At 41.0% G+C, this 24,749-nt stretch overlaps 1 protein-coding gene across 1 annotated transcript; it reads left to right on the forward strand.

Moving 5' to 3' along the window:
• Positions 1-24,749, forward strand: CARD11 (caspase recruitment domain family member 11). The gene is made up of 24 exons (XM_059826588.1): positions 1-49; positions 579-791; positions 1,420-1,557; positions 2,238-2,563; positions 3,867-4,046; positions 6,016-6,168; positions 6,263-6,388; positions 6,879-7,076; positions 7,505-7,684; positions 8,722-8,776; positions 10,008-10,123; positions 11,307-11,410; positions 14,111-14,163; positions 14,968-15,100; positions 15,680-15,881; positions 16,732-16,858; positions 17,969-18,209; positions 18,623-18,719; positions 19,832-19,927; positions 20,881-21,013; positions 21,570-21,749; positions 22,905-23,029; positions 23,870-23,985; positions 24,545-24,749. The coding sequence occupies exons 1-24, from the start codon at positions 1-3 to the stop codon at positions 24,747-24,749; spliced, it is 3,546 nt and encodes a 1,181-aa protein (XP_059682571.1).

Raw genomic sequence — 24,749 nt, forward strand, 5'->3', positions numbered from 1 at the left:
ATGTCCACACATCAGTCTGTCTATACACAGCTGCAGAAGGCAAACATAGGTAACTGCTTGCTTATGAGTTAACTATTCTTGTGGTGCAGTCATTTACATGCGTTGGCTCATCACATGTATGCAGGAAAAAATGCAGGTTCAAATGAGTACAGCTGAGAGGAACAAAGGAGGTGAGAATGAAAGCCTTAGTTGCCTGCAGCAAGCATTTGTCTTTGCTCTGAGCTTTGCATGTTCGTAATCTTTCTTGCATTGCATCGTGTCCTTTACCATTGCTTCTAATATGAAGAGGGATTCTCTGACTTGTAGAGACCTTCCTGGAGTTAGCTGAGCTACAGATTCATCACTAGAGAGCAATATGCAATAGTTCATAGACTCAAGATAGCACTTCTCCGAACTGTCATTTTCCAGATGAGCTGTGGACAGGCTGCACTTCAGTTCAAACAGTTTCAATATAGGGCAAATTCAGCATTAGTCAGAAGTGATTCTAAGCTCATCCTATGTGACATGGAAGCACAAAAAGGAACAAGATAGAAACTGTCCTGTTTGATGTTCTTTTGCCAATTGTTTCTCTTGTTAAGGAGGAGAGCCAGAGATGGATGACTGCCTGGAGACACTGAAAGATGAAGAGGAAGCTTTGTGGGAGAATGTGGAATGCAACCGGCACATGCTGAGCCGGTACATCAATCCAGCCAAACTGACCCCATACCTACGGCAGTGCAAAGTAATCGATGAGCAAGATGAGGATGAGGTGCTTAACTCACTTATGCTGCCCTCCAAAATTAACCGAGCAGGTAATTATTTTGTGAATGGCTACATCTGTATTCCTATATGAACAGCATTATTTTGCTAAGTCTGGAGGGAGCCTGTGTCAAATTACAGATTATCAAATGGAAACCCTGTATCTCATTTACAGGAGATTTAATGTAAAGGGGGGAATCTGCCGCTGCTATTTTGATAACAATGATTCTTTCCAGTGCTATGCAGACTGGAGCTCATGGGGTTCATATTCCCATCAAAGCCTTGGCAAGTATTTCAGTTAACACAAGCAGCAGCCAATGCCATTCCAAGAGTAGGTTTTCAGCTGTCTTGCCGTGCTTCATGATTTGTCACTGAAGGGTCTGCCATCCTAGTGTTTCAGTGCTGCCTGGTAAAGGCTGCACTGAATAACGTGTCTTTTGAAATTTCTGTTCCAGAGACCAATTTGCCCGCACTCCTTCAGAATAACGATCAGCACAAACATAAAGAGCATGTGGCATTACTTTCTGAGTTCAGCTGAACTCAATTAATCAGCCAGATTTCCCACAGCGCGTTGCTGTGGCAGAGATGAACCTTAAGCAGATTTGACTTCAGGGAGACAGTACTGGCTTATGCTGCTCGTAGTGCTGATATGTCACCCCTCTCTCTGTTCTCTGTACTTAGGCCGACTGCTGGACATTCTCCACACCAAGGGCCAAAGGGGCTATGTGGTTTTCTTAGAGAGCCTAGAGTTTTACTACCCTGAACTCTACAAACTGGTGACAGGGAAGGAACCTACACGGAGGTTTTCCACTATTGTTGGTGAGTAGAATCAGTCCCAAAGGAGCCTGTTGAAATAAGGTCTATCTTGAAGACTGGGTTTGATTTTTCAGGCAAGAAATGGAAATAAAAGCTAATCTTGTAGTAGTATTCTGCAGTTTTTCAGTCCCCTTCAATGCAAAATGAGCTAGCAACAGGTAACGTGTAAAGAAAAGGAACATCTGTCTGAATGGATGTAAAGAAATGCATAAATGTGTAAAGAAAAGGAACAGTTGTCTGAATGAGGCTGAAGAGCTTCAAATTGAATGACAGCCATTACAAGAAATCTCAAGAGAAGAAACGTTGGAACAGTGGACAGAATTTACAGTGAAGACCTACACATGTGCAGCAAATCTGAAGCATTCAGATTAATTGTACTTGGACAGATTAATTTTACAAAGTTTGTGCTATTTCCACAGGCCAGTCAGCTCAGCTGAAACAAGACAAATGTAAAGGCTTCATATTCTGTCCAGTCATGCTGTATGCATATATTGTGATTCTGGTGATAGTGTGGCGTGTAATATTTTACTGTTGCCAGTTAGATATACAAATATGTATGTATTTGTGCATATTCTGCAGCTTTGTACATATTCTGGGACATTTGTTTCTTACTCAGTTCTGCTGATCCTACTTAGTATAAAGTTACTTTATTAGAAGTTGATAAGCTGTTCAAACATTTTCAGTGGAGGAGGGACATGAAGGCCTTACCCACTTCCTAATGAATGAGATCATTAAGCTTCAGCAGCAAGTAAAGACAAAAGATGTGCAGCGCTGTGAACTCTTGGCTAAGTCTCGCCAGTTGGAAGATGAGCGAAAGCAGCTAAAACTGAACAAGATAGAGCTGCTGACCTTCCAGGAGAGATACAACAAGATGAAGGAGGAGAGGAACAACTACAATGATGAGCTGGTCAAGGTGAAAGATGAGAACTACAATCTGGCCATGAGATATGCCCAGCTGAGTGACGAGAAGAGCATGGCTGTGATAAGGAGCCGAGACCTCCAGTTAGAGGTGAGATAAATGCTCTGGGCTGCTTTAATTAGGAGCTGCAATGGAGGATGCCAGTGGCATCTGGCAAAATGAGACCTTCTCTGACAGTAGAAAGGTGTAAGGCTCTCATTTGCTTTGCTCATCCAGATGATTAGAGGCATCAGTGTACAGAAATGCCAGCTGCAGTGATGTGAATTAATGACAGATAATTTACGTACTTGTAATGGATTAACAGAACATAACATATTTAAAAACAATATTTTAAAAACATAATTTGCTAAAAACATAATTTTAGCTTTTCAGACTCAATAATATCTTGGGGCAGTTATCCAGGTTTGCACTACAGCAGTTGGTGGTTTATTCAAAAAGTCTCACATAGAGCATTGGAACAGTTTTAGGCCATTTAGGAAATATAGAGAAATGCTCAAGTGCTATAAAATTCATGTTCTTGTGTGTGTCACAGATAAGATAGACTAAACAGCTACCCATAGTGGACCTGGACACTGGGGTTTGTTTTCAAACCAATGATATCAGACATTTTACCCCACTTTGTTTTTTCACACAGTCATTTGCTCGGTCCCCCACCTCGGTGCTGCCTTCTCTTGGGTTTGACATCCCTTCCCTGCAGGGAGATCCCTGCTGGTGCAGGAAGGTTAGGCAGAAAGTTGTGTCGGTTCGTGCTGTGCAGCTACTCAGCGTCACCAGTCACAGGCATTACTGGCCAAGGTCCCTGGGCATCCCCTGGCCTTCATCCCCATGCAACAGTCTGATCTGTGGGATATTCCCCCATTTTAAAATCTTTCCTCCAGCCAGGATCATCACCTTCTTCTTCCCAGGCCCCCTTCTGTCTGAAACTACTTTTTCTTTTTGCAAACCCCTCTTTCCTACCCAGAACTCAAAATCTTTGTTTTTCCCAACCCAAATAGTTTATGTGCAAAAGCACAATGTGTGGTTAGCCTCTGATGTGATAGTTCTGTTTTGTATCTCTTTATTTATTGGAGGATTGAGGACGTGCCACTTTTTTCTTAGTCCAGATGTTATTTAAATTTACAACCAGCCCATACCAGTTGTAGCTAGCAAATAGCAGGCTTCTGCTTGAGAGTTCAACCATTCGGTTGTGGACATTCAACACACGTGCACATACACCCAATTATCTGCTGCTTGTTAGCATTCACAGTTTAAGCTATTTTTTCCACCTATGACAGTACGTTTTCACCTGGAAGTGAGAGTGTTTTCAGAGCAGTCAATATCAGAGCTAGGACTGATTTCTTTCCTTTCCTTTCCTTTCCTGTTTTTCATTTTCACTGCTCTCTGGCTGCTCTAGATTGACCAGCTGAAGCATCGCTTGAACAAGGTGGAAGAGGAATGCAAGCTGGAGAGGAACCAGTCTTTGAAGCTGAAAAATGATATTGAAAACCGGCCCAAAAAGGAACAGGTTCTGGAGCTGGAGCGGGAAAATGAGATGATGAAGACTAAAATCCAGGAGTTACAGTCCATCATTCAGGTATAAAAGTAGACTGCTACATTTAAAACTCCAGACACTTCAGCTTACCCCTTCTGCTTATCTAGATGATGGACTCAGCAGGCTTCGACCAGTCCTTGCCTCCAGGCACCCCCACACTTTCCTCCCATACTGTCTCACATACCCCACGTCTCCTCACAGCTTGCCTTGGTGGCTGCCCTTCAGGTTCTAAGTGTCTGGAGGACACTGTGAGAGTGGGACAGAGAAGCAGCAGGTGGTGACAGCTCCCATGTGTTTTCAGTAAAGGACAGCGAGTTGAGTATGTAGCAGGGAAACTGGTAACTATGGACAAGAGGAGGTGGCATGGTCTCTGCTACCACTCCTCACCTCAAGCTCAACACATACTCCTGTTATAACTCTAGGAAGTGTTGGGTGAAACCTCTCCCTGCAAAGCTACAATAAGCATAAGTGCAAAGTTTGGAAGAACAGAAGGTTGGTTATATAGCTCCCAGCTGTCTGTAGTACTCCTTGTACAAACACATGCATAAGGAGGAGTTCTACCAAAAAAAAGTCATCTAATAAATCAAGCTGTACATGAGAGATTGGCTCTTTCAAGGTGCAGAGTGCAGCTGTTTAATTGCTGAGCATTCAACTCTCTGTTTTAGTCCCGCTGTGGTTCTTTGTACCAGTCTGTCACTACAAAGCTGTGTTAAATAGCCAGCGCAGGAATTTCTGACAGTGGCTCTGTGTACCCTGTTCTAAGCTGGTTTTGTATCTGTGCCGAAAGGTCTTAATGAAGCAGAGGGTAATAAAAGTTTCTGTACTTGGGTGGTCACCAGTTACCAGAGTGCCTCATAGAACACTGCTCCAATTTGTACAGGGATCTTAACTAACCTTTGTTTGGGCAGATGAGGAAAAAGGATGATATGCAGCAAATTTAGCACTGTATTGCTCTGTGAAGAGCTTACCCAAATATTAGGATATATTTGAGAGTGCTTAGCACTTTGCTGGAAAAGGCTTGTGGCATTTTAAAATGACACTTAAAAAATTATCAATAGAATGTGTTTCAGAAATGGCTGTAGCCTCTAGCAGTGCCTAAAGATTCTTAGTTCTAATACAAATCCAATTCAAAGGTTGAAAAAGGGTGTAGTATAGAAGGTTCTGGGAGTTCTGGTCCATGTAGAATCTCTTATAGTAATTAAAATGGTCTTATAGCACCTGAAGAAACAGAGAAATAATCACAAAATAGCTAAAAATAGGATTGAAATTCTTCTAAGTGAAAGTATAAATAAACAAAAGGTAGTTTGGTTTAGAAATACTTAGGTATACTTAGAAATATTAGGTAACCAAAATATCACTGAAATCTCCAGCTTAATCTAGGTATTTTTAAAATAAAAGTGCATATTACTTGCTTGCATTTTATACCTTTTTCCTTTTCCATTTATGGTTAATTTTGGATGGCTATTTATTTGTTGGAACCTGCTCGGGTAATCTTGTTAATTTTAAACCTGAAAGAAAAAATAATTGCTGGACACTACAGAAAATGAAGCAGTGGTAGAAGCTATTCCAGGCATGTTTAATATTCTCTGAGCACAGCCCTACAAAGACTATGCATGCTTTAAAAATTCCCCTGAATGTTTTCTTAGGCCCTGCTCTTTGGCAAAGGGTGATTTTTGTGCTCAGTGAGAGCTGATTAATAGAGAAGAGTTTTGAATGCAGGGCTTGGAGTGAAGAATTGTTGCTGCATCCAAAACGGATCAAATTATAGCCAGTACAATAAAACAGTAAAACAGTTCCTTCATCAGACTATTCTGACAGCAAGACAGCCTTTATTCATCTTTTCTGACACTATTTTAAAATATGAACAAATGTCCATCTCTTCTCCTGCTTTCCCATTACAATACCATGTTCGTTTTCTATTCCTCTTGTTTGTTACTGTCTTTGTTACTTTTCTCCCTGCAATACTATTTTCTCTTTCCCTGGCCTGTCTCTTAAAAACGTTTCTCCTCAGGCTGACAAGCGGAGTTTGCCAGATTCGGACAAAGCCATTTTGGATATTCTTGAACATGACCGTAAAGAGGCACTAGAAGATCGTCATGAGTTGGTCAACAAGATCTTTAATCTCCAAGAGGAGATTCGTCATGTGGAGGACTTGAGAGACAAGGTGAGAAACAGAAAGATATGAAAGATGGAATATCTCAGGCTAGTGCCCAAAAGACCTCTGAGAGCAGTAGTGGTTAACAGTGTGTCATTTCCAGTATCTTGAAGAGAAAGAAGATTTGGAGTTAAAGTGTTCAACACTAGGAAAAGACTGTGAGATGTACAAGCACCGTATGAACACTGTGATGATACAGCTAGAAGAGGTGGAAAAGGAACGAGACCAGGTATCTAACAGTTAAACTGGGGAAAATTAGTAGGAAAAGCCTGTATCTCATATGTGTCACTTTGGGGAATTGTGGGTAATGGGACCCAAAATACCATTAAAAAATAAACAGTTACAATAAATTGCTACTTGCTGGAATTTGTATTGCAGTAATTAAACATAGGACAATATTGGGTTGTTTCCACAGTGTAGCATCTGGCAGGCAGGGCCAAGATCTTAACAACAGCTACTGCAGGCTTTATATTAGTGTCAAGCCATCCGGTTTGCACTCTGGAGCATTTTGCCACCAACCAAGAGGGAGCTTGAAATGAACCACCCTCATCATCATAATTTTTAATGGTACTACTGTGGCACATCCGGGTCCTAACTGCTGTGTTAATTGGTGAATGGTTACCAGTTCTGAAGTCCCTGTTCCAAACACCTTACAAACAAAACCAGCAGGAGAAGGTGTCTGGTACCCAGGTGCAAGAGGTTTCTTCTTTCCACTGCAGGCATTCCGCTCACGTGATGAGGCTCAGACACAGTATTCACATTGTCTGATTGAAAAAGATAAATACAGGAAGCAGATTCGAGAGCTGGAGGAGAGAAATGATGAACTCCGGATTGAGGTGGTTCGGAAAGAAGCTTGCATTGTTAACCTAGAGTGCAAACTCCGACGGCTTTCTAAGGACAATAACTTTCACGACCAGGTAGGGCTGAGGAAGGCAGATATGAGTTCTTAAGACTTGCTTTTAAAAACATTTTGGTGTGGAAGGGAGAGGGGACTTTTAAAATTCCCTCCGTGAATTAACTGAAGAAAACAACCTCCCTCTAGTAAATGTCAATGTTGTGAGTTCTTCAGTACAGCGGGGTTCAAGTTGTCTGTGTCATGCACATAGCTTCTCAAAGGCTGGCATTCCACAACTTGATTTTAAATGGAAGGGAAAAAATGAAGAAAGACAGCAGAAATCCCCACAAATCTCAATCTAAATTACTGATTTGGGTCTGGAGCCACATTCTGCGTGAGCTTCTGAAGCACTGGAGTCACAGAAAGTTCAATCATTACTCTAAAGGGAAGTTATCAGGAGTTGTACCAAACTGGTCTCAGAAGTAAAAAGTATTTCCTTCTGATCTTTAGAGTTTGCCACGGAATCTACCCATTACTATTATCTCCCAGACGTTCGGGACTCCTAGCCCAAAAGCCAATGGTCAGGAAGCAGATGACTCCTCCACTTCTGAAGAGTCTCCAGAAGACAACAAATTCTTCTTGCCTGATCAAGCTCGACTCAAGAGAAGAGTGAATCTAAAGGGAATCCAGGTGTGTCTTAATATGAGGCTGGAACGATATAGTGCAGGGACTGTTAGAACTAAGAGACATAATACATGTTGCAGTCATGTCTCTGAAAATGCTGTGCTATAAAGGTAAGAATAGATTTGTATGTGATAGTGAGCTGTCAGTTTTTGCCCTGTGGTGATTTGCATCTTGAAGAGCCGATATAATCAGGCTTCATAGACTCTTTTCTGCCCCTTCTCCCCATTTTGTGTATTCTCCTTGCTTCTGCTGTTCATTCACATTCTTGGAGCGTTGTCAATAAATTGATTGTTTGCCTCCTTAACAGTAGTGAAAAAAATGACATAACGCCCGAAGTCCAGCACACAACTAACTGAAGGTGGAAAAAGTAGCATTGGTGGAAAAGCTCACATCAGCTGGAAGGAATAACAGAAAGAAATGGACACAATCTAGAGCAAAATTAACTGCCTAATTTAGAATTAAATTATGGCAATTTCCTCTCACTTAAGAGTAAGGGGTAGCATGAGTTAGGTCCATGATTTCTGTGACTAGCTGCATTCATACAGCTATTATCTGATGCTATATTCATGAATTGTAAAAAATATACTATCTAACATTCGGGGTTTTGAGCTTCTCTTCCCTTTCATCTGCATTTGAATTCTCCCTGCCCTTTGTAACCTTTCTGAGCTCTGACTGTCATTATTACTTATGGCAATAGAGCTGCATTTTTTACACTGCACAATCCAAAAGGATGGCTGTTGTATTAACAGCTGCCTGAAACTAGTCCCAAGGCACCCACTTCACCTTTTGTCTCTTTGTTCCCTCAGCAGAATCTGGAAATTGCAATGCATTTGGGCCAGACTTTCAAAAGTAGTTAGGTAGCTGACTCTCCTTCACTGCAGAGGCATTTAGATACCTAAATATCTTCTAAATTTTGGGTCCTGTTGTTTAAGGGAGGGCAAATTTATTGCAGCAAAACAGTGAAAAAAGGGGTGAAAATATCTGGTTTACAGTGTGTGGCAAATACTCTGCATTTGTGCTGATTTTTGTCCTCTTTCTTTTAGATAAATCCAAGAGCTAAATCCCCTGTCAGCACGAACAAAACATCAGAGTTTCAAGGTCAGAAAGAGCACCCATGTCCTTATTCCTTTTCTGTTGCTTTGTCTCATTCACTTAATCTCTTTAAGTTGTTTTAACAAATATGCCAGCCAGGGAAATTCTTAACTAAGTCCAAGTCAGTAAAATAGACAGTTTCTCTCACAGTGAACAACGTCATAATTTAAAGTAGTCAAGTGTACCTGAATGTCCTCTCCACGCAAAGATACCTCCACAGACACACAATATTGCATCCCATAGCTTGCCTAAATTTTCTGTTTACTCAATTTTCCTTTTAGTTTACAAAAATTTTAAAGTCATCAGTGTAATACCTGTACTAAAAGTCATATTATTCTCTCTTTGCTGTTGGAAAAAAGCTGAAAAGACTCTAATCTAGTGATAATCTATGAGTTCCTTTGTCCTTCAGCAAAAAGGAATTAATTTTAAATCTAAAGCATTGCAAAGGTTGGGGGAGGGGGGTTGACCCACCCATCAGCCAGCTGCCAAGTTACCAAATTGGTTGCTGTATACTCGTGTTTGAGCTACTCCTAATTCCTCTTATTTATGTAACGCTGTTCTCGAACCAAACACCCTCTTAGGCAGCACTTCCTTTATTTGTTATGTGTGGCAGCGTGCTCACTGTTGTACAAAATATGATGGGAAACATGGTTCCTGCTGCAACATTTTGCGTGTAAAACAGTATATTTGGTGTCAGGTAATGTGCAACATTAGTACAAATTGGAGGTGCTGAGGAAGGGATGGAGTCCCTAAAGACATTCCCACTGTGCTTCCTGGAGCTGCTGAGTGATCTCAAGCTTTCTGGTCCCTGTTGTAAATTTTTTATTGTAAAAAAAGCGTAATTCAGTGAGCCAACCTTATTGCAGACTACCAGATTCACATGATGAAGTTAAAACAGAAATTAATAAAACAATCCTCCTTTAATTTGTCATGTAGTATTCATAGATCTAATAAAAACGTACAGGACAGAGTTGAAAGAAAAAGTTGCCAAGAGGCTGTCCAGAGTGGTGTGCATTCCTGTACTTTGTCGGGAAGCTGATGGGGAAGGAAAGGGAGCCAGAGCTGCAGGGCAGGGAGCGCTTCCTGGAGCCTCTGTCCAGCGTGGGGTGGGGGAAACAAGCTGAAATGGAAAGAAAACCTAAGTGTTGTTGCAAATCTGTGGAAGACTCTGTATCGAAAGTGATCTGACATAATTTTCTCTGGTGTCTGTATTTTTCTCTGTCATCTGTGAGCGCAGCAGTCAGAGCGCAGGATGAAGATGGGGCTGATGCCAGCAATGGCCGCACAGACACAAGTTCCTCTAATTCTGTTTCCATCAGTAACTCCATCAGCAGCTGTGAAGTCAGCAAAATTGTAAGGAGCCTTCAGATGCCCCTTGCCTGTCTACGAACGTCTCTCCTAATGTGGTTCAGAGCTTTTGCAACCCAGTATTAGCGCTTCACTAGCATCCCAGCTGTGATCAAATTCAAGGCCCTTGTCAGAGGCTCCCTTAATCCTTTTACCAGCATTTTATTAGAACTATGTTGTTAGCCTTTTCCAAAATCACAGAATTGGTTTATGTTTATTTAAAGATATTTCAAAGTTATTTATGACCTCTCGCTGTCTTCTTACGCCGTTTCACATTTACTGTTAGAAGGAAGAGATTTTCTTTAAAAGCTGCTTTGTAATTTATTGAAGAAAATATTCAGGGGGTTTTTGTGTTCTCTAATGCTTTTCCTGTCTATAAGTAACAGTGAGGGAGAAAAGGGGTGCAGATCACAGTTGGAAATTTCTGCATACCGTAGCCAAACCATTTCTTCCCTGCTTGCTGTATCCCCATAATCTCCCAAGGTAGATATTCCATTATACATATGTGAGCACTGACACAGCAGGACAAGCAGAGAGAGTGCTCTTGCAGAGTGTTAATAACAAAGAACAAAACATCTTTCTAGAACACCGTGAAAAATGCTGCCCCCAGGAAATTAAAATTATACCCAAGAATAGCCAGGAAAGAACTCCCTGCCACTCATAATAAGCTTAGCTGGGTTAAGAATATTCTTTGGAATATTTGTTGGGTATTTAGATGACTTAGACTGTCTTCCCTCTAGTGCAATTCAGAGTTTAGTTTCCAGTGTACTGGATTAATAATTTAATGTACAGAGATCTGTATTTTTCTTCTTCATTCCTACTATTTATATATATAAGTATACATACATTCCGCTTTTCGTTCTCTTCCTCCTATATGTCAGCTGTGCAACACATATGCCACACATCAAGGGTAAAGTAAAAATTGTTTGATAAATCAGTGAGTCGTGGTCACAGAAAAAGGTACGGTGCCAGCACACAAGCTGTGCTTCTTGCTAAAATACTGGAACATATGAATATGAATGCTCTTGTATGTAGGATTCTGCATGTCTAGAATCAATTTTTCTTACTGTTGTGTGTGCTTCACAGTGCAGAGTACCACTGGCAAGCTAGCAGGCTAATGCTTCTGTAAGTTAGAAATGATAGAATGTTTACTACAGATAACCTTTCTGTCCCTTTATTTTTTTGAAAGCAAACCCTGAGAAATCGCAATGACAGTATCATGTCTACCACTCCTGAGCCTCCAGGAAATGATTCAATAGTCCGACGTTGCAAAGAGGATGCCCCTCATTGCAGGTAGGTAGCCACGCTGGTGAAATATGCCCGGAGCCCGTTGTCACAAGGAGGAGGTTAAAAGTGCCTTAGGTGTCCTGGTGTTTGTCTCTAGTTGGAGAGCTTCTATTATGCAGCAGGACTGACTTTCTAAACTTATCAGGGCTGCAGTCCTTCATCCCTAATTTTGTCAAAACCACTCAGGAGTCTCTGATGGTTCAGCTGGGATGAATGACACAGTGATACCACTGCAGCACTGACTTTTTTAATGTACATAATAAGAAACAGTACTGCAATGACTAGGCACCAATGCTGTTGGAGAATGTGCTCTACCTTTGTAGACTGGTACGGCTTCACCTTTTGCTTCTAAGCTCCCCACTGCCTGTGTCTGTGACCCTGTCCTTTCCCCTTCTCTCAAAGCCCCTCCTTCTCCTCTGTAAGCTGCCAAAATAGAGCAGAGATGCTTGAATGTCTGTGAGGAATGTGGGGGAGAATTGGAGGAGGGAGGTGGGTTTTGTCAGGCTCGGTGCTCTGTATCTCAGCATAGCGATGAGGGGAGGGAGATGCATTGCCCTCTGCCTCACCTTCTGCTGCAGCTTCCACTTCTGTCGGGTCACGGCCCTGCGGACTTCCCCTGCAAGTGAAATCGGATCGGCTGGGAAATGGGAAGCGAGTGGTAGGAGGGAGAGAGACCTTGCCTGCCCCACAGTCCCCTAAACGGCACTGACCCCTTTTCTAAAAGGTTTATAGCAATGCAATACTTGGAGATACTGTTTCGGTGGTGGTGTCAATAGCATCAGTGTTTATATCAGAAATATCAGAAGGTACAAATACATTCCCTAAAGGTCCCAAGCAGAAGGAGAAAAGAACAAAGCCCAAGCAAACCAATTTAGAAGAAAGCAATATATGTGGAGGGTTTAGATCTTTATTAGATCTATTTTTTAGATCTAATCTTTATTAGAACTTTATTTAGATTTTTAGTGGTTTTCAAAACAAACTCATCTCTGGCAGACTACTGCTTTTGCCTCTCTTTCTCTGGGTAAAGCTTGCAAGGCACCTTTCCATTGAGGGCATCCTCAGCTAGGTCTCCCACACAATTTTCTAGGCAGCTGAGGATTTAGGCAGAGTTTAGTCTTCCTTAGGTTGTCCTATATTGTCCTCCAAGCCCCTTTATAAGTGTTGCGTTAATTCAAGATGGAGAAAAAGGGTTGTTTTGTTAATTATTTGAATGTTTCCTGTTTCAGGTGCTTAATTTGAAAAGCCTTTGGCATGCCTGAACATTTAAATATTTGCAGTATATTATAGAACGCAGTAAAGATTACATAGATACTATTCATCTTGTGGACTTATTTCACTACAGCTCTGACTATGTCCTGTTCCATATGTTAAGGCACTGGAAGACTGAGCTGTATTGAAATCTGAAAATTTTCCTCATATTAGATACTCTTTCCCACTGGAAGGAAAAGGTGTCCTGGAGCGAGGTCTGAATATGGCCTTACTTTTTTGAGCTAATAATCACTAAAGTCAAGTAACTTAAGAGCATGCCAAAAGTTCACTGTAGTTTATAACTTTATAATTAGCCTGCTAAGGTTTTTTAACTTGTTTGTGAACATAATCCAAAATAATTGGTATTTGCATGCCAAGTTGCAGGTTTCACAGTTCATCTGATCTTGATTTGTGTGAAAAAAAAGTGAGATCATAATTTAATCTGTAGGAAAAGGTGTATTATTTCCTTGCTTATGCATGGTGTAAAAATAGCTGATTCTCCCTAGACCAGCTGCAAAAATTCACCCTTCACCTGAAAGCCAAATATGAGGAATATCAGCTCCGCAGGAGACCTACAAATCATTCTGAATGGGAAAAACAACAAGCTGTTATTTAAACAGCTTTGCAACCAAAGGACATGCTTTAATGAAGTCCTTCTAGTGAAGCAGACAGATCACTCACTTGGCCAGACATCCCCAATATCCCTTTAAGAGCAAAATTGTGGTGATTTTTAACTGTTTGTGTTTAAGGCCAACCAATCTAGTCACCCTTAACAGGAAAGGTTGTGTCTGGGAGCTGGACTGGGACCAGAGCTGTGGCATAAGGGTTTCTGTGCAAAAGGTTGGTACACCTCGCCATTCAGTTACTGTAGGTATCTGAGTAACCATGCGAGGTACCATTAAGCTGTTATAAAATGCTTCAAGTACTTTAAATCAAGCAGGTAAATTACTCCGTTACTGCTGCACCTCAGTCACTTCCCTTGAATTCACTCTGTCTGTCAGTGAGCTTCTGATGTTTTTGATCTATCATGAAAAAAACCATGCTGCAGTGTATATACAGCAGATATTACGCAACCATTTATCTCCGTGCTGAAGCAGGTGTGGTGTAAGTCACCTATATGAGACCATCAGTCAGCAGCTTCCCTTTGCCTTCAGCAAAGTCTTCATTCCCTCACTGCTGTTAGTAATTCTTCCTTCTGAATATTCTTGCTGCTTCACATGCTTCCCGTGTTGGCTGACACATACTGTCTTCCTGCCATCTTCCTACTTCTTCCGAGGGCCCACAAGTATGTCACTTGCTAATTGTTATGCAGCTGCACCATTGTCTGATGCAACATCTCCAACATCTTTCTTTTTCACAGAAAAAGTTCCTCCTCTAGAACTTAATGAAATCTGCTGAAAGTTGGAAAGTCAACAGCTTTCTCTCTCTCTCTTCCATTATCTCTGTTTTTAATTCCAGCCTGGTTGAAGAGGACAATGACAGCTTTGGATATGATGCTTTGGAGCTAGATGGTAAGCAAGAGGGTATCATGTATATAGTCTAACTGTGAGATCTGTGTGAGTAGCTCACCAGCTACAGATACTGTCCAGTAATCAGCTCCTGGTCTAAATAAGATGGGACACATAGTCTGAGAAAAATCAAGTCAGCTCATTGTAACAAAAAAACAAAGGAGCAACTAGTGGTGAGAAGAAGCAAGGATTTATTCCTGAAGAACTAAGTGGGAGAAGGATTAAACTGAAGGAATAGATGGAGGGTGCTTGGCCGAGGTTTGCGGGTTGCTAAGAAGACCTCTAGCCTTAAAATAAGAAAAGCATCAAATTGAGAGGGGAAAGAGTAAAGAAGACAGAGCCAGATTCTTCTCGGTGCTACCCAATGAAAGGAGAAGGGGCAATGGGCACAAACTAAAGAACAAGCAATTCCATTTAAACAGAAAAAAAAAGCTTTTTACTGTGAGGGTGGTCAAACACTGGAACAGGGCTGTCCAGGGAGGTTGACTAGTCTCCATCCTTGGAGATATTCAAAACACAACTGGACAAGTCCTGAGCAATCTCCTCTAGCTGACCCTGCTTTGAGCAGGTGGTTTGACCAGACAGTCTCCAGAGGTCCCTTCCAAGTTGGTGTTCTGTAAGAGTGATCAGGTAGGTCCAGTAAGCAAGACTGGCATTCCTTGCCATGGTCTGTGGACATGAATCATGCCTCCGCATCAAGAATTTCCTCCTTCAGCTTTGGCCGGGATAAATCAAACATCCATTTTCCCCTTTTCTATCTTTGTCACTCTATCTGGGACTCACTTTCATTCTTTTTACTCTCTTCAGATGACAGTCATGACAGGCAGTCACATGGAGCTCCTTCGGTGCACTCTTCCTCTTCTTCTCATCAGTCGGAAGTCCTGGATGCCTATGAGCTTGAGCACGTCAACTCCATATTTAGAAAGTTCTCTCTGGAAAGGTATTTGAGATGCCAGTTTACCTACCTTAGACAGAGACCGAGGGGAAGTGCTACTATAGTAGAGATCCTCCATTCATCTATTAGTTCCTGAAGATATAATGGCAGGAATATGATGTCACAAGTTGTTATTTGACACAAATATCTCATGACACTGTGCTAAGTCTTTACTTCTTTATGTCAGCAGCAGTATAACATTATTTTGGAGCCCTTTCATATCCTGTGAGAGTCACCACCAATGAGGGTCATCCTAAAATTTCAAAAACTTCAAGGCAGACAAAAACTTCTAGAGGCTTGCATTTATCCTTGTGATCTTGTTACCTTGCTGCCACAGGTTGCTGGGTGAGGTACTATTATACATCTGACTTACTCAGTCATGTCAGAGCACTTGAAGCTATCCAGATGCTCTTCTCCAGAACTTATGCAGTAATGAGAAGGATTTCTTTTAGAGTCCTTAGATCCTAGTGCTTGATAACACTAAAAGTTTATTTACGTGTCTCTCGTTTATCATGCTTGCATTTAACTCTGGAGTGGTAGCTAAAGGCTGAGATAACTAACTGTTACTTCCTTTCATGAACACAGACCTTTTCGTCCCTCTGTCACATCTGTTGGTCGCATTAGAAACTCCTGCCATACTATCCAGCGCATAACACTGAATGGAGACAGTCTCAATTCAGAAATCACTCTGGTTGGGGGTAATGATAAAGGGAGCTTTATTAGCTCTGTCAAGACAGGATCACTTGCAGAGAAAGCAGGCCTTCGGGAGGGACACCAAATCCTACTGGTGAGCATAAAATAATCAACAAATAGTATTGGATGTCTGTCCACCTACATGCACACACACTCACCATAATACTCTCCTTTGTTTCTTCTTTTGTCTTGTATTAATGACAAAGCACGTGACACATGCAGAAAAAAATCTGCTGTTGACTATGAAAATATGACAGAACAGTATTTACGGTCATCCAACACACGCACACACTCTCATACTTTACAGTAGCTCTGCATGGAAGAGAGTAGAGCAACTGATGTATTCTTTAATGCTGTATTGTATAGTACAGCCCCTTTGAAAAGACTGGAATGGGATTTCTGCTCAACTTCCCAGTACTTTCCTGCCTGAAAGGAAGATCATGCTACTTAGCTTAGCATGATGACTCCGGAACTATTCTTCAGAGTAGCCTATCTCGGGACTGGACATGTTATGAACAGAAATGGATACAGCTGTAATACGAACAGAAAGAAGGGCTCCACACCTGCATAGCTGTCCCCAGCATCACATAAGCAGGAGTTCAACGGTGCTTCTGCTAAGTTGCTCTTTGCTTAATTTTCCCTCCATTGCCAAAGTTCCCAAACCATTTTCCTATTAAAATGCCTCCAAGGGGAAAAAAAGCCCACAACTAGTATTCCTGCAGTACTTACTACTGGGAAGCCCAGGACTGTCAGAGAGCTACAGTTCTGTTGAGTGCTAGCTAATTTGAGAGAAAAGAAATTAAATAATTAGAACGTAATCTGCATCCTAATAGCAAAGTATCTGCATTGTTTAATCAGAAAAAGATTATGCCGCTTAAAAAAAATGGTATAATTGACTCAGAGATTGAACCTGCACTGGAGAGTAATATTTCTTTCATATCTAGTTGGAGGGCTGCATCAAAGGGGAAAATCAGAGTGTTCCCTTGGATACTTGCACAAAAGAAGAAGTTCACTGGACAATTCAGAGGTGCAGTGGTCCAGTAACACTTCAGTATAAATCAAATCATGAAGGTAAGACCAAAAGTATTTCTCATCTAAAAAAGTCCCAAGTCTATTATACTAACTAGTGTGGATGAGAATGACAGAACCAGAATATCCTTTGTATTGGTATAAATCTGAAGCAAGTCCACTGGTGTTAATTATAGGTACTCTGTGTTACTGCTCTAGCTTTTAGCTTTGTGACTGAGAACAAAAAAAGCCCATATGCTTGTCACTACAGGACTCTTAAGAATTTACATGGTGGGCCAATAATGACATGACTCACAAAACACATTCAGGCTTATTTTTATGTACAGTTTTCTGTAATACAACGTGGTGAGCTGAATCATCTTTATCCAGCTGAAGTCAATTTAGCATTTACCTGATGGAGTTGCTCTGTTTATTACCTTTGTGGCTTTATCTTAACAGCTGGAGTTCATGTGTGGTGAACAGAATTTTATTTTAGTGTTCATGGCCTGTAATGATAATTTCAGGTTATGGATCAAAAATTACATTCCAAAATCCATTTTTTACTGGTGTATATAAATTTGTGGGTTTTTTTTTTTAATGCTGGCTAGAGAATCTCAGCTGCATAGATCACAGGAAGTGATGTCTTTGATTTCCTTTGATGTTTTCAAAGGTAGGAAAGACTATTGCAATTTTTTTTTGAGCACCGCTTAACTGCAGATAAAACATGTTATAGATTGTGGGAGTGCCAATTAGAGCTAATAATAAAGGGAATAGCTTGTCATTAAAATTGGTGGCAGAACTCAAGCTGTACTTACAGGATAGAGCTATAGCTGTGTCTGCATCTTTGCTGAGAAGTTCTCTGTTTCACAGATCATGTGTGGAGTACTGAAAATGGAGTTACCTGAAATTATCATTATAATGAGAATTTCTTGCAGATTCTGATACCAGCAGCATGAGCTGTTTCTGAATCAATGCCCCGTTAGTGTCTTTAAGGTGCAGGCCCGTAACCTTGTTGTAACCAGTGTAACTAGCACTCTAGAAGTATAAAGCCTCCCTCGGAGGAGCCTTAGAAGTCTGTGCTGTGTGCTTCTCCCAGAGGATGCCCAGGAATGCAGCAATCCTGAGGTTTGACCAGTAGCTGATCACGCTTCACCCCTTCTTTCGCTGCTGCAGGTTACCGGAAACTGCTGTCAGAACTGGAAGAAGGGCTGATCACATCGGGGGACTCATTTCATATCCGCTTGAATCTGAACATCTCCAGCCAGCTGGACTGCTGTTCCCTGTCAGTGAAATGTGATGAGATTGTTCATATTCTGGACACCATGTACCAGGGGAGGTGTGAGTGGCTGTGTGCCAGAGTTGATCCTTTCACGGACAGGGATCTGGAAATGGGGACCATTCCCAGCTACAGCAGGTGAGTGTCATGCTGAGTAACCATGACCAAAAGCAGTGGTCCTGTAAACAGGGAAACTAATAATGGCTGTAAGGAAAGAGGTATATGCCTTAATTTTTGCGATAAGGCCTGGTGATGTTAAACTGTAATATGAGCCATAAAGCTCTAGAAAGGAGACTCCAGATGTTACCTGAAAGAATAATGTGGATTTCTCAAAAAGCAGCATAGAAAAATGTGCCGTGGAGATTCTTTAGTTCTTAACTGCACTGCAGTCCTGCTCATTATTTTGTTCCTGCATTTACTGTGTGGTTCGGTCAGTCCTCACTGCTATTTCTATTTAATCTTTTCTGTAGGCACAGACCCATTGCAGTCCGGCCACCTTCTGAGTAGTTTCAAAGATATCCTGATCTATGTGATTCCATCCTTTCTTTCAGAGCCCAGCAACTTCTTCTGGTGAAGCTGCAGCGGCTGATGCACAGAGGAAGCAGAGATGAGACAGAAAGCTCATATAATACCCTTCGGGCACTCCGGGTAAGTATCTACAAACAAGGTCTTTTTAACATCCCTTACTCTACTGCTACTTGTTGTTTATTATGTTAATTTTACAGGAAGTCCTGTTTACACTCTGTGTAGGTTTTGATTGTCCCAGGCAATGGGCACCTTAGGTTTGCTTTAAATAATATTGTCCCTGGCAATGGACCTAGCTCTGGCACACTATTAACCCTTCCAGCTATGAGGGAGTACACTTTTAAAAGTCTAATATCTGTTCTGTGTCTTAGTTAATCCTTTTCATTCTTCTCTGCCTGTAAGCCTCTAATGCATCTTCATATCCACGCGAGGAAGAAGCTGTGTCCTTGGAGTTAATGATCAGAATTATTTCTCTCCTGCTGTCAACAAGCATCTAATCCACAGAGCTATCATTGCCTCATATTAGAAAGACCTGTCTTTTCCAACCTACACGCTATGGAGAGAAGTGGGATTATCAGGTCTTCACACATAACAGCCCTGCCAATTTCTCCTTTTCCCTGGGTGAAAGTAGTTTGATTTTTCTTTCTTTAGACCCAAGAGTTCCATCTTTACATAATTAAAAACTAACTTTCTGGTGTATTAGTTACCATAAGTTATTTTTAGAGCTTGGGAGACATATATGCTTCTAACGTTTGCAGAGACACTGTAGCCAGTGCTTGTATTTGATTTCAATCAAGGTTAAGTGTCATGCACTCCTTCTGTACTCCAGTCCCCACTGATCAAAGGGACAGACATCACTGGCAGAGATGCTAGTGAAAGCAAAAGCTTTGCATGCTATTTCTTGGTGCAGAAATTACTTCTTTCATAAGCTGTTGAGAGCAGTGTCCCGTGAAGAAAGGAATGTGGAAGAGCAGTAACAGAAGTGGTGTTTCTCAGCATAGGCCATGCTATGTCTACAGTTTGCTTAGAACATTGTATTTGGGATAGATACGAATCAATCACTATCCTTTCTATTGGAAATATAAAATATCTGCTTTTGCTTATTCTGTTTCTTGAATGCTGTGATTTAAAAACAAAACAAAAAACAAAACAAAACAAAACAAAACAAACCAAACAAACAACAAACAAAAAAAAAGAGGGAGGGAAAGAAAAATTCCTGTGTTATTTTTTACTAGAATACATTGCAGCCAGAGGAGCCTGCCGCACAGAACGACCCAAAAACCAGCCCTCGCCTCTCCAGAGCAAGCTTTCTTTTGGGCCAAATATTACAGGTAATAAAGTTCAAGTCCTCAATGCAATGTCTGAAATAGTGGATCTGAACAGCAGATATTCTCACGCTATCCGAATTTCCCCAGAAACCCCACCTCAGGTATAGAGGTTGTATCAGGATTTATTCCAATCAAAAAGAAATTTAATATATGAAGAAGATGAATGGGTTATGTTTTCTAAATGCTCTTGTGATGTGGGGTGTTTATTTTTAAGTGCATGCCTTCCATTACTAATGTAGCTTGATGAATCAAACATGTCTGCCATCAGAGGCTGAAATGTGTTTTGCTTGAAGCATAAGGACAAATCCATGGGGCTAGACCAAATCCCAAGACTCTGTGAGATGAGGTTCCATCAGAAAATAGTCCTGTAATTGTAGGTCAGTGACTCTGAGCGTAACAGAGACTGTGTGGGTGAGAGATAAAGAAGTCTTGTGGAGGAAGATGGTTGTGAAGGTTAGCAAATATACAGGAGAAGGAATTAATATTTGGATAGAGGAATAGTTGGGTGGATGGGGAATGAAAGCACGAAGCCTATTTCTCAGTGTAAAAATGTGCCATTTGGGAGGTTTTAAGTCTTTCTGGTACAGCAAAGAAGAGGCAGAGTTTTGGGTATAACCTGTGATACATTTGTGCAGATACTCAGAGTGGGTATGTTACTCTGCTGTGGACACACCAGTGCTCGTACTGGTGATAGCAGGGAGCTCTGCGAAGAAAAAGAACATGCCACTTAAGAGCAGAGAACAAAATAAGAAATCCTAAAGGGGATTAACAAAGGCTCTGAATCAGATCTATGGTATTTGAAGAGCCTTAGAATTCAGTCAACAGGTCCATGGAATGTTGTCATTGATAGACATAGGTAATTCAGATCTCGTAGAAAACAAGTGTGTGCTGATGAATACATGGGAGAATAAAGAATGTAAGAAATGAGGGTCAAATCTCTTTGTTCACCTTTTCAGTTTGTCAGTAGGTCTGAAAACAAATATAAGCGTATGAATAGCAATGAGCGAGTCCGTATCGTCACTGGCTGGCCCTCTGGTCTGGCACGGACCTCATCTGAAGCAAAGAAGCCATTGCCTGATAAACTGGAAGGTATGAATATAAAATAGCAATAGCTTTTACACACATGGCACTGATACAAAGGCCACCTACATAACAGCATGGCTGTGAAAAAATGTCATAGGTCTTTCCTATTACTAGCTTCTGTGGCCCACTCTGTGCAAAGATTCGACAGCATTTGTGACCAAAACACTGATTTTGCTAAAACTGCTTGGAGCACTAAGCCTTCAGGAGCAAGTTTAGGATGCTGAAACTTCCTGTTTGGTTGGCAGTTCTTCCTAGGAGCTTTCTTGCTCTTTGTCCAAAAACAGTTGCTCGAAGTAAGTCAAGCTAATAAACAGAAAGATTCTCCAAGCAAGTGTCCTGTTAAACTATGAAATAATCTCTTGAAAGCAAAAGGCACTTGAATTATTCAGTATTAGGGTGGCCATCATAGTACTAGGTACGTAGTAAAGACAACACCGGCAAAAGAGAAAGGAGGACCCAGTATGACTAACCATGTAATTTCTGGTTCATGTGTTTCTCCATCTTTTTCTGTTAATACTGATGGAGAGGAAACCAGAGGATAAATGTCTTGCTCTTTACTCAGATTTGGATTCCGAAAGTGAAATCAATAAGAGGCTCAGTCTGATCCCTTATAGCTTGGTGAGACCAATCCACTGTGAGCGCAGGCGCCCCGTACTTTTTACTCCCACCATGCTTGCCAAGACCTTGGTACAGAAGCTTCTCAACTCTGGAGGTGCCCTGGAATTCAACATATGCAAGCCAGGTAATGGGATAAAAGAGGACCATGACTGTTAACCCTCAGTGTTGGAAATATGAACACAAATATGCACGCACACGGAGGGGCGTGCACATGTAATAGTTGCTTGAGGTACTTCAAATCACATCAGAGTTATGTGTAGCTATAAATCCTACTTTTTGAGAATATCTGAGAAATTTGAATGTTTTTGAGACAGCCAGTGCACATGGTTATGAGATTCTGTGTCTATGAATATTATCCATGTGTATGCTGTGTGGTTGCTAGGATGCCCCTCAGAGACTGAAATGCTGTGAGTGCTCTTTCTGTTTGCATACTGTTTGCATACTGCATATCTAGGCAATGTGAAATTTTGATTAATTTGTTTCTAGTATTCGCTATTATGAGGAATATCTTCCCTAGAGCAACTTTAGGTTTCTATCTCATCCAAGGCTGTGAAGATTGTGCATTTGATCTACTCGAAAGACTGATTTTCTTCCATGCTAAGTATTTACTATTAAAGCAATATGCAGTACCATGATTGCTGTAGGGCAGGATTGTATACAACACAGCATTAAACACAGCTGACGTTTCATTTTTACACTAATATTGAATACCCACCGCATGGTATGCAGTCTTACAGATATCCAGACAGAGAAACTGAAAAGTTAAGTATTATAATAAATATCCCCTGTCTTGCAACATAAAACAAAAGCTTTGATGTAGAGCTGCAATTCACAAGGGGGCCAGTATCCCACATTGCAACCTAAGCCAAATTTTTTGAAACTTTACACACAAATGTTGGAACACTAAATCCTTGTTTTAGGAGCCTATACTGAAGAGACCTTCTTTTTTTAGCACTTCTCAGCATCCTCCAGCCCTGAAATGTTACTGTATAACATTAGGTGCTGAAATTGTATTTACTGTTTTAATTTAATGCCTTCATAGTGTTGTAGTAATTGCCCAAGGACTCATTGGTGCAGGATATAGCTGAGATGCTCAGCTGTGATCAGATTAGGCTTTAATTGAATTCAATGGAAGAAATGAGGCAGCTGTTAAGACAATTCATTGCTCGTCTTCTTTCCCTGAACCATCCTTACATCCTATGTGAAGTACTAAGGGATCATTTTCTAGGTGTTCTGTTGTTGCAATCTTGATTTTGTCCTCATCCACATCTCTTTCCAGATATTGTAACAAAGGAAGAGTTCTTAAGGAAGCAAAGAACGGAGACTATCATCTTCAGCAGAGAAAAGAATCTGAACACATATGAATGTATTGTACCTGCCAATATTGAGGCTGTCACTGCCAAGGTGCTTAGAGTACTCTGTATCCCTTTGATAGGCTGTCTGTGAATCTGCCTGCAATGTATGTTTCTTCCTGAATAAGACTGACCAATTTATAGTTGCGTGTTCTCTTTCTTGCCCACCTTCTCTCTCAGATTTATATTTATTCTCCCAAATGGCTTTTATTTGTGCTCTTGCTTTTCATTTTCTTTTTCATCCTCAGCCATATCCTTTTATATTCTCGCTCATTCCCTGTGATGACCCACATTGATGCAGCAAAACATCCTTTCATTTTCTATGCTCCATCCCTTATTCAGTTCCTTTTCATATCGTAAGTATATATGAATGTGCGAGAGAGTAAGAGATACAAGGACCTAGACAAAAGAAAGGATAGCCTGAAACACAGACACGGGGGTGTACAGTACAAAGATAACAATGTCAAAGACAGAGATCTCATATCAAGTAGAGTAGATTTGATGCACAGCGTGGAAAAAAGGAGAATTAAAGTGTTGGGTTTTTTTCTCACAGGTAGTTGCAGTAGATGTTCTCTCTGAACAAAGAGCGAGTATGTGTGTTTGTGTATATATGTAAAACTGGTATTTTATCATCCTCTTCATCTTTAGATCAATCCTTTTCTATTTTAAACCTTTCTGGAAAGCTACTAAGCTCAGCTGTTATTTGACTGACTAGTTTTAAACCAGTGGGAGGAGTTTGGACTTTAAATGTATATTTGATTAAAAGGTTTTAAATCAGTACAATGATAAATGGAGAGCTTTTCAGCTGACCCCATAAGGTATGGATACCTTTATCTCAAGATTCCACAGCAGTGAATTTTCCTTTGTGACACTGTTGTGACTTTGTTTTTAGAACAAGCATTGTCTCCTGGAAGCTGGAATAAGCTGCACAAAGGATTTAATCAAAGCCAAGATATATCCTATTGTTCTCTTTATCAGAGTCTCAGAGAAAAACATCAAGAGGTTCAGGTAACATATCAAACCTTTTGCATATTTGATATTCTGTCTTATTCAGTGAATAATTCTCGAGTCAATAATGTTCTCACTGAGAGAAATAAAGAACCTCTTCTGTCTTCATCTGGTGCTTCTATGTGCACTATTTCCTCCCATGACTCCTCCCTGAAATCTTACAACCAGGGACAGTAGGAATTCCCCAAATCTAGCACTCTTTCACTGTCACTGATAGCAATGAGCATTGTGGGAGGATGAGACTGAAGAATACGTGGTTTTCTCCATGCTCAGCACTCCCATAGCATTTCTTAAGGTAATGCTAACTGGAAGAGGAAAGGTCGTAAACACTTGCACTCTCCCTGCATTCAGTCCTCTTAAATTGTTTCCCCATAGCAAATATTTTTCCTTGGGGGCAGCATGGAGGTAAGGGGAGGATAGACCTGGAGCAACTGTATTCTCCACTGCTTTTATTGCTTGTACATAGTCAGTAGAAAATAAATTCGTGATGGGACAGCTGGGACTACAGGATTAACTTAAAATGTAAGACATTTATTTTTGGTCTGCTCATTTGATATAGGAAACTGTTGCCAAAGCCGGAGACTGAAGATGAGTTCTTACGTATGTGCCGTCTGAAGGAGAAAGAACTGGAAGCACTGCCGTGTCTTTATGCCTCTGTAGAGGCAGATGCATGGAGCAGTATTGAAGATCTTATCCGAACGATAAAAGACAGGATCGGAGAAGAGCAGCGTAAAACCATCTGGATAGATGAAGATCAGCTATAA

Source organism: Gavia stellata, chromosome 18, assembly GCF_030936135.1.
Source record: "Gavia stellata isolate bGavSte3 chromosome 18, bGavSte3.hap2, whole genome shotgun sequence".
In the NCBI taxonomy this organism is placed as follows: domain Eukaryota; kingdom Metazoa; phylum Chordata; class Aves; order Gaviiformes; family Gaviidae; genus Gavia; species Gavia stellata.

Excerpts from the sequence above, each read along its gene's own strand:
- CARD11 (XM_059826588.1), top strand. The coding sequence starts at position 1 with ATGTCCACACATCAGTCTGTCTATACACAGCTGCAGAAGGCAAACATA. Across the intron at positions 7,685-8,721 it reads TGAATCTAAAGGGAATCCAG|ATAAATCCAAGAGCTAAATC; the intron begins GTGTGTCTTAAT and ends TCTTTCTTTTAG. Across the intron at positions 15,882-16,731 it reads AGGGACACCAAATCCTACTG|TTGGAGGGCTGCATCAAAGG; the intron begins GTGAGCATAAAA and ends TTTCATATCTAG.